Source organism: Oncorhynchus nerka, linkage group LG1 (genome assembly GCF_034236695.1).
Source record: "Oncorhynchus nerka isolate Pitt River linkage group LG1, Oner_Uvic_2.0, whole genome shotgun sequence".
Classification (NCBI taxonomy): domain Eukaryota; kingdom Metazoa; phylum Chordata; class Actinopteri; order Salmoniformes; family Salmonidae; genus Oncorhynchus; species Oncorhynchus nerka.
Genome location: NC_088396.1, coordinates 21294962 through 21304087, shown reverse-complemented (window position 1 = coordinate 21304087; position 9126 = coordinate 21294962). Strand labels below are relative to the sequence as shown.

Here is a 9126-nt window from a genome sequence, read left to right as displayed (position 1 = left end):
CCTGGACGCACACACCAGTGGAGGCTGCTGAGGGGAGGACGGCTCATAATAATGGCTGGTAAGGCACAAATAGAATGGCATCAAACACCTGGAATCCATGTATTTGATCCCATTCCACTGATTCTGCTCCGGCCAATACCGTGAGCACGTCCTCCCCAATTAAGGTGCCATCAACCTCCTGTGGAACACACACATAAACATCTCTGGAAATGGTGACTTCACTTGTCTCCATGTCAGTGGGATCAGTGAAGAGTGGAGAGGGCTTTAGTCAAAGTGGGGGTATGGCTTTAGGCAGCATATCTGTCTCCCACTCTCTCTGACTGTCACTCTATCATACTAGCTTAGTCTGACGTTCCCTCCCTTCCCTAATTATAGCTCCGTGTTTTGGGGACATATTTAAAGGGATGCTGGCCAGCTATAAACACAGGATGCAGAAGGTCAGTCACAAAGACAGAGAAAGAGACCACCACCTCACACAGGTCTGTATTACATATCGTACATCATCCCATCTTATCTCACGCATTCTGTTCAATTTCATTCAGCTTGATTAATTTCTCTGGAGCATGAGTCTATGAATCTGCAAGCCTCCTGGACATTAGTATGTGGAAATTAACATGTCTGTAAAAGCCTTGTTACATTATAATTTAACTTGTATTAATGATGCTCCATTCTGATACTTACAAACACTGTCTTAGCGAACAATGTTTTGATGTGAAGTCTGGTGATTGTATGTGTGGAGAAGATCAACTGTAAGAGCATGGAGCTGAGGGAGGTCGGTGATGTATTCCCTTTCAGAGCGTGAGTGGCATGCTGCTGACGGTTGGTTATAAATAAGTATTTCTCTGGGCCAGAACCCAGACCCAGGGGAGATAGGGGAGCAGCGGACTCACCATTGCCCAGTCCAAGCACAAGGTGGCGATGGAGACCTACTCTACAGCCAAACAGTCTGACCAGGAGGTTCCCAAGAAAGAAAGGACAGATGGAGAGCCTGGTGAGAACAGGGAAGAAGAAGAGACAATGGAAAATGGAACAGCAGGGGAAGGCAAGCAGTGGTTTCCTAACCTTAACAGTAAGGAATGGTGACTGTGATCTAGTGTAGAAGAAAATGCGAACTAAGACTCACACTTTTGCTACTAGCACAGACTTTGCTGATGACTACTTCTTCTCCCACTGCCAGCCACGTGGCTTCCTCTCATCACCAAATTTGGTGGTGAGTGGAAATGCCACCCGGATGCTTCAGATTTATACATCCTGTGAAACATCTGTCTCATTGTTCGATCTGTGGTTGTGTGTAATGGTCAGTCTTATTTTGTGACCCTGTGTACTGTAATAGTGATTATTAAAATATTGGCCATCCAGTGTGGTGTAGAATTATTGGTTGTATTGTGGTCCTGTTCTCTACAGTGGTGTCTGACTGTAAGCAGATGGCCAGGGAGGCGTTGGACAGACTGAACGTCTGGGAGCCCAGTGTTTACTACACCCTGGGAAAAGAGTCCTTCTTCATCGCTGGTCATGAAATCTGCATCCGAGAGTCTCTGGACTCCTACGGCGCCCTCATCTGGCCGGGGGTGAGTTCTACAGATGCACACCGACAGTGGAATATGATGATAGAAACCCATTTTTACAAGGAAAAATGTAAACGCAGTGCACGTAATTCATATTGACTGATCTGGATTTACTGACAATCATTGTGCGATAGTTGATAGTAGTGACGATGATGATGATTGTGTGTGTGTGTGTAGGCGGTAGCTCTAAGTCAGTTCCTGGCGAATAACCGGCAGCAGGTGAATCTCCTGGATAAAGCAGTTCTGGAGATCGGGGCAGGCACAGGCTTACTGTCTATTGTGGCGAGTCTACTGGGTGAGTCTGTCCTTCAGTCTCTTAGTCAGTCTGCCTAACTGTATAGTGGCCACTGGCCAGTCTACTGGGTGAGTCTGTCAGTTGGTAACATGGTTTGATAGACTGATTGATTTGACTGATTGACTGGCTGATTGTTCCCTTGTGTCCTGTTTTCCAGGAGCCTGGGTAACGGCCACCGACCTGCCCGAAATCCTTCCCAACCTGACCTTTAACCTCTCTCGTAACTCCAAGAGCCGCTGCCGCTACACGCCCCAGGTGAGGGCCCTCACCTGGGGTCAAGACCTCGAGAGAGACTTCCACTGCACTTCCTGTCGCTACGACTATGTTCTGGCAGCCGATGTGGTGTATCACCACGACTACCTGGAGGATCTGCTGGCGACCATGCGCCACTTCTGCAGACCAGCAAGTGGCACCACGCTCCTGTGGGCCAATAAGGTGAGGTTTCAGTCAGACCTGAGGTTCAAGGAGAGCTTTGAGAGTTGTTTTAGTACGACGCTGCTGACAGAGCTGAAGGAGGGGGACGTGAGGATCTATAAGGCCACTGCACGGGAGTGAGGGGGAGGAAAGGAGGGAGAGAGGATAGATGTGGAGGGGATAGTGAGAAATGAAGGAGAAAGAGGGATGGAGAGACCAGGGAGGATAGGAGCTAGACACAAGGAAAAGAGGTGAGAAATAGAAAGAAGAGATGGAGGTTGTTCTCCACCGTGGATGAAACCGAGAACGGACTGCCTAGAGCCCATTCTGTGGTGCTAAGTCATCCTCGGGATGGGTACATTCACCTCATCAGCATATTAGACAGACAACAAAAGCTGATTCTGTGTTTCAATGACATTCCTGTGAGCTACATTATATTTACAATGTGTCATGCAGAAACTCCATGTGACTTTAAAAAAAAAAACAGTGGGTTTTTTTCTTCATATATTTGATAGTGACAAATGTTTTGTTAATAAATTTGCTTTGCAATACAGTGTGAAAAATGTGTTCCTTTCTCCATGCTCCATAGTCTGCATTGGCATCACCACAGATACATGTATATTGAAAGTTACTGTATAAAGTTCATGTCAAAAATCTACAAGAAATCATCTCCATATACAACAATGGTCAAACACTTTTCCACTAAACATGAAAACAGACTAGTTTAATAAGAAGCTAAACACTCATTTTTATATACAGTGCATCCTAGGTAAATATGAACAAAAATGGCTGTGAAAATGTCATTGTTATTCATCAGCTTGATCTTACACTGAAAATATGATAGGAATCTATCCTTTGAGTTAAACATTTTCAAATCAATTTAAAAAGTCATGAAATAATTATTTTATGAAAAAATTTGTCACAATTATTGGCACCCCTTCACTTAGTACTTTGTGCACCCTCCCTTTGCCACGATAGCAGCTCTGAGTCTCCTATAATGTTAGATAAGACAGAGTTAAGACCATTCCTCCATACAGAAACTCTTCAGATCCTTCAGAGTCCTTGGTCCTCGCTTGTGGACTCTCCTCTTCATCTCACCACACAGGTTTTCAATAGGGCGTGCCCTGATCTCGTCACAGGCGCCGTTCTTGAAGCATAGTCTCTGGTCAACCTGTTTCTCCAGTAGCCCGGAGCAGATGGACTTGCCGTTCACACTGAATGTCTCTGGGTAGACCACCGTCCCAGTCATGATACGCTCCTTCAGCTCTTCCTTCCTACCTGACCAGAAGACGACTGCAGGTTAAAGACATTACATCAATGTCATAGACCAACTCTGGACCAAGAGAGCTACTGGGTGTACAGGATTTTGTTCCAGCCCTGCACTAACACACCTGGCTCAAATAATCATTGTCTATGAATGAAGAATGATAAAACAGGTGTGATAGTGCCGAGATGGAACAAAAGCCTTCAGACTCCAGTGGCTTTACAACATGACCAGAATTGGAGACCTCTGAATTAAACGGATTAGCCTTCACACTCATCAGTTTGAAGAGTTAAGACATGAAAGGGAGGCAGGATAGAGTGGGTTACCTTCTACCCTGGTTCCCTAAACGGGTTCTTGGCGGCCATGAACTCAAACAGCGTGACCCTCGGGGTGAAATAGTCTACTGAGGTGTCATACTTCTCCCCCTTCAGCAGCTCCGGGGCCATTAAACCCTTGGGGCAGAGGTCAAAGGTCAGTCACAAGAGACAGAGTGGCGCTTCTTGGAGACACTAAACATGAGACCCATTGTGAGATAATGATGTCGGGCAGGTGAGACTGACCTGGAGTTCCGGCATAGCCTTCGCTTTTTGTCTGGTCCACTTTTAGTTCAACCACCAGACCCAGGTCAGAGAAACACACATTACCTAAGGACAACATCGCATCACAAAGCATCACGTCAACGTGTGTGTGTGTACATAACTGTATCAGTGTGTAGCTTCATTATTCAGGAGGACGTTCTCAGGTTTGAGGTCTCTGTAGAGGATGCTCTTCTGGTAGAGGTGCTCCATGCCCTGGATGATCGGAGCAGAATAGAAACAGGTTCTGGGCTCCTCAAACCCTGGGTTGTTCTCATCTATCAGGTAGATGTGGTAACTGGGGCAGTACGAGAACAAACATGTTACAGATCTATTACAAGAAACAACAAATAGGATAGTTCCTGCAGTGTGTGTGGGTATGTGCTTTGTGCATGCGTTTACTTCAGGTCACCTCCATTCATGATGGTCATAACCAGACAGAGTATTCTAGGCCAGCAACACGATGAAGTGACTGTGAACCCTGGCAAGGATCCTCTTCTCCACCATCGCCCCCTAAAGCAGAGGAGGGGGACAAACATGACAATGTATAATACAGAGGGCCAAGACAGAGGCTAAAGTGATTAAGAGCATCTCCTCATCACTTACTGGAGAACAGGTACTGTAGCCTACATCAAAACTGCTTCCATGAACATAACCATTTCCACTCCAGATAAGGGGGTTCTAACAGTCACAGTGGCAGAGACACTGTAGCACAACCCTCCATGTCATTAGTCATTGTGTTTACAATCCTATTCTGATCTAGCATTAATAGTCTACAGAAGCATACTGTACTGTAATTAACCAAGTTCCCCCTTTAGATAGTATCTTCTCTCTCACACATCAACTACAGCAGTGGTCACCGATTGACTGGACAACCTTCACTCCTTCCTAGTCGATCACCAAACATTTCTGTAGAAAAGCCCATGATAAAAAGCACAAAGGCTTGCGACCCTTTTTCCCCCGAGTTGCTGGTAGGTGCTCTTGATTCGGAAGCAAAGTGTTCCCATTGTGAACCATTTATTGTGTCTGAAAAGATGAATTCAGCCTATCCGACGGATGAGAACTGTGGATACAGCGCTGGCCAATCAGACAGCTCAAATCACCGTACCTACAGCTTCCACGACCCTGGCCACAACAAAGTTTGATACTAGCCTACGTGAGATTTAATACGTTTTAAAACCATGACAAAAGAGAGACTATCAAAAATACAGCAAAGAGCTTGTGTTTTTATGAGTGAGTTCATGTCTATGTTCTATTCAACACTATTACAAAACGCACTTCTTTCTACTTCCACTCGCGCTGCAACTGCAAGGAATGAGTAGCCATGCGTTTTTATTAGTATTACCAGCTCGTCGTGTCTATTTTAATATCGAGGAGTATTTCACTTGCTCTGGTCGTAGGAACAACATTAATTTGTGCCTGAGGCAGATGCGGTGCAAATTGAGTTTCGCCATCAGGTGGAAGACTGTGGCCCCTTTCTCTGGTCAGTCTAGGAGAGAGCAGGGCCCGTGAGATGCGTAACCTCAGCTGCTCTCTCCGTTGAGACTAATGCCGTGTTCAAAACAACTGGAATCTCGGAAATCTCCAACTTCCGAGCATTAATGACAACTGGGAACTCGGAAATAAATTAGATCCGACTGGGTGAAATCGTTTTGAGGAGTCATCCAAATCAGAAACTCCGGCACCTTTCTAGAGCTTCACTAACATGATTTTAACTCTTTTTTTTTCTGGAGTTCCCAGTTGTCTTGAACGCACCATGACCATCAGACGCAATTAGTCCAGTAAAATAAAATACAATTTGAAAATTATTTCAATTTATGCTCAGCTTTGCCTCGCAAGTGCTGCACCAACTGATCTATTTTGTCAAAGCTAGAGTTTTGAAATATGGTCTGTATAGAAGAACAATAACGTATAGCATATATGGCATATAGCCAATATGCTGTGATAAGGTTTTCGGGCTACTGCACAAACCTCATTCTTACATAACTGTTTTTATTAGTTTGTTAAAAAAAAAAGTTTAGCTGTAGATCTCAGCTTGCTTTTTGACTGCATAAGTGATCTTGACTCAAAAGGTTGGGGACCACAACTACAGTAAACATCAGGAGACTAGACTACAGTTCAGGTGGGGCATACCAAAGACACTCACTCACACCTCATAGCCTTTCCTCTTCTTCAGCCTCTTCTTGTTGAGATTCATGCAGGCGTACAGACTCCGTGTGGCCTTCATCTGACAGGCAGACACCTCTCTGAACCCCCCCTCCCCCTCCACTGAAGGAACCTCTTCAGGAACATGCTTTCCAGGAAAAATGTGGAGGGAGCATCCTAGAGGTAGCCCAGTACTGAGGTCAGTGTTTGGGCAAAGAGGCCGTCCCCAGGCCCCTACAGGGGGTTCACCGTCTCCGGAGTCAGAAAGGGACAGTAGAGCCTCCAGGTAGCGCTGGACGATACTGAATGCCTTCTGGGCCCGGTCTGAGCCTTCTGCTTAGCCGTACTCCTCAATGTCCAGCCACAGGTGGCAAGGACCATGGATTTGGGAGCAGCCTCAAGGAACACGCGGAAGAGGCGTTTGCCAATGGGCTGCTCCAAGCAGACTGACTAGAAGGCCAGGTCCAGGGTTTCCTGGATGCCCTCACACACTGATGTGGGGCAGCTTGAGGCAGGTGGGGTACTTGTTGTCAGACAAAGCCGCTAGGTTTGAGCCATCGAAGCTGCCACGGGCATTGATGGTGGTTGCCAACTCAACCTACGTGGTCAGGCTGCCCAAATCCATGGCAATGGAGGAAGAGGGCCTGCAGCACTCAGAGAGCATGGTGAAGGAGAGATAGGGTGAGATAAAGAAGCCTGCAGCACTCAGAGAGCATGGTGAAGGAGAGATAGGGTGAGATAAAGAAGTTCAAATGTGAGAGTAAAAGGTGTTAGAGAAAGGGAGGATTAGAGAAGGGTAAGATGAACAGAGGGAGCGACAGGAAGGAAAAAGATCAGTGCCTTCAGCAGGACAGAGGACACAAGAAGATCCTCCGCATGTCCCAAGGCATACTTCCTGAGCGCTTTATCGGTCTCTCTCACACACACACCTGACTCAACACCCTTCAGACAGTAATGCCTTTATCCACTAACTCCCTAATACCACAGGCGGAGAGTGAGCCCAAGCTGATAATGTATTCAGTCCCTGTGGCTGGAGTAGCACCTGTTATCTAAAGAACAAGAAGCAGTGGTGCAGCACAGTATAGGGGGGACATGCAGTCTAAAATGGACAACTCTGGACTCTTCGGAAAGGCCCCTAGCCCTCGGAAATGAAAGGTTCAGACAGGTGAAAGCAACACTGTTATGGCTCCCTCTAGCCCTCAATTCTTCCATCATATCGCTCACACATTCAAATAAAATAAAATTGTATTATTCACATGCGCCGAATACAACCTTACAGTGAAATGCTTACTTACGAGCCCCTAACCAACAATGCAGTTAAAAAAAAATATGTCTAAGAATAAGAAATTACAGTAATTAAAGAGCAGCAGTAAAATAACAATAGCAAGACTATATACAGGGAGATACTGGTAGAGTCAACGTGTGGGGCACGGGTTAGTTGAGGTAATATGTACATGTAAAGTCATTAAAGTGACTATGCATAGATGACAGAGTAGCAGTGGTGTAAAAGGGGGACAATGCAAATAGTATGGGTAGCCATTTGATTAGGTGTTCAGGAGTCTTATGGCTTGGGGTAGAAGCTGTTTAGAAGCCTCTCGAACCTAGACTTGAAGCTCCAGTACCTCTTGCCGTGCGGTAGTAGAGAGAACAGTCTATGACTAGGGTGGTTAGAGTCTGACAATTTTTAGGACCCTCTGACACTGCCTGGTAGAGGTCCTAGATGGCAGGAAGCTTGGCCCCAGTGATGTACTGGGCCGTACTCACTACCCTCTGTAGTGCTCAGCGGTCAGAGGTAGAGCAGTTGACATAGAAGGCAGTGATGCAACCAGTTAGGATGCTCTCGATGGTGCAGCTGTAGAACCTTTTTGAGGATCTGGGGACTCATGACAAATATTTTCAGTCTCCTGAGGGGGAATAGGTGTTGTTGTGCCCTCTTCACGACTGTCTTGGTGTGCTTGGACCATGTTAGTTTGTTGGTAATATGGACACCAAGAAACTTCAAGCTCTCAACCTGCTCCACTGCAGCCCCGTCGATGAGAATGGGGGCGTGCTCGGTCCTCTTTTTCCTGTAGTCCACAATCATCTCCTTTGTCTTGATCACGTTGAGGGAGAGGTTGTCTTGGCACCACACGGCCAGGTCTCTGACCTCCCTATAGGCTGTCTCGTTGTTGTCGGTGATCAGGCCTACCACTGTTGTGTCAACTGCAAACTTACTGGTGTTGAAGTTGTGCCTGGCCGTGCAGTCATGAGTAAACATGGAGTACAGGAGGTGACTGAGCATGCACCCTTGAGGTGCCCGTGTTGAAGGTCAGTGTGGCGAAAGTGTTGTTACCTACCCTTACCACCTGGAGGCGGTCCATCTGGAAGTCCAGACTGATCCAGTTGCAGAGGGAGGTGTTCAGTCCCAGGGTCCTTAGCGTAGTGATGAGCTTGGAGGGCACTATGGTGTTGAACGCTGAGCTGTAGTCAATGAATAGCATTCTCACATTGGTGATACTTTAGTTCAGGTGGGAAAGGGCAGTGTGGTGTGCAATAGAGACTGCATCATCTGTGGATCTGTTGGGGCAGTATGCAAATTGGAGTGAGTCTAGGGTTTCTGGGATGTTGATGTGAGCCATGACCAGCCTTTCAAAGCACTTCATGGCTAAAGACGTGAGTCCTATGTGTCGGTAGTCATTTAGGCAGGTTACCTTCGTGTTCTTGGGCACAGGCACTATGGTGGTCTGCTTAAAACATGTTGGTATTACAGACCAAGACAAGGAGAGGTTGAAAATGTCAGTGAAGACACTTGCCATTTAGCTCAGGATAGTCACCCTGGGCACCATTATCATAACGCAGTCAATTAAATTAATTAATTAACTAATTAAC

The 9126-nt window shown here is 46.3% G+C and overlaps 1 protein-coding gene and 1 pseudogene across 2 annotated transcripts; one reads left to right on the top strand and one right to left on the bottom strand.

Moving 5' to 3' along the window:
- Positions 1-429: 429 nt before the first annotated feature.
- On the top strand, positions 430-2825 carry LOC115130890 (protein-lysine methyltransferase METTL21C-like). 2 transcript variants are annotated; one of them, XM_029662467.2, is made up of 5 exons: positions 430-479; positions 852-1042; positions 1405-1568; positions 1743-1860; positions 2018-2825. In XM_029662467.2, exons 2-5 carry the CDS (start codon positions 919-921, stop codon positions 2413-2415), a joined length of 804 nt encoding a protein of 267 aa, XP_029518327.2. In that variant the 5' UTR covers positions 430-479; positions 852-918; the 3' UTR covers positions 2416-2825. The 2 variants fall into 2 exon arrangements, with proteins under 2 accessions (XP_029518327.2, XP_029518317.2); XM_029662457.2 differs by having other exon boundaries at positions 852-1069.
- Positions 2826-3139: 314 nt separating this feature from the next.
- On the bottom strand, positions 3140-6883 carry LOC115130884 (rhodopsin kinase GRK1-like; annotated as a pseudogene).
- Positions 6884-9126: the final 2243 nt, after the last annotated feature.

Coding starts and splice junctions, on each gene's coding strand:
- LOC115130890 (XM_029662457.2), top strand. CDS start 919: ATGGAGACCTACTCTACAGCCAAACAGTCTGACCAGGAGGTTCCCAAG. Junction 1,569..1,742: donor GCGCCCTCATCTGGCCGGGG/GTGAGTTCTACA, acceptor GTGTGTGTGTAG/GCGGTAGCTCTAAGTCAGTT. Junction 1,861..2,017: donor TATTGTGGCGAGTCTACTGG/GTGAGTCTGTCC, acceptor CCTGTTTTCCAG/GAGCCTGGGTAACGGCCACC.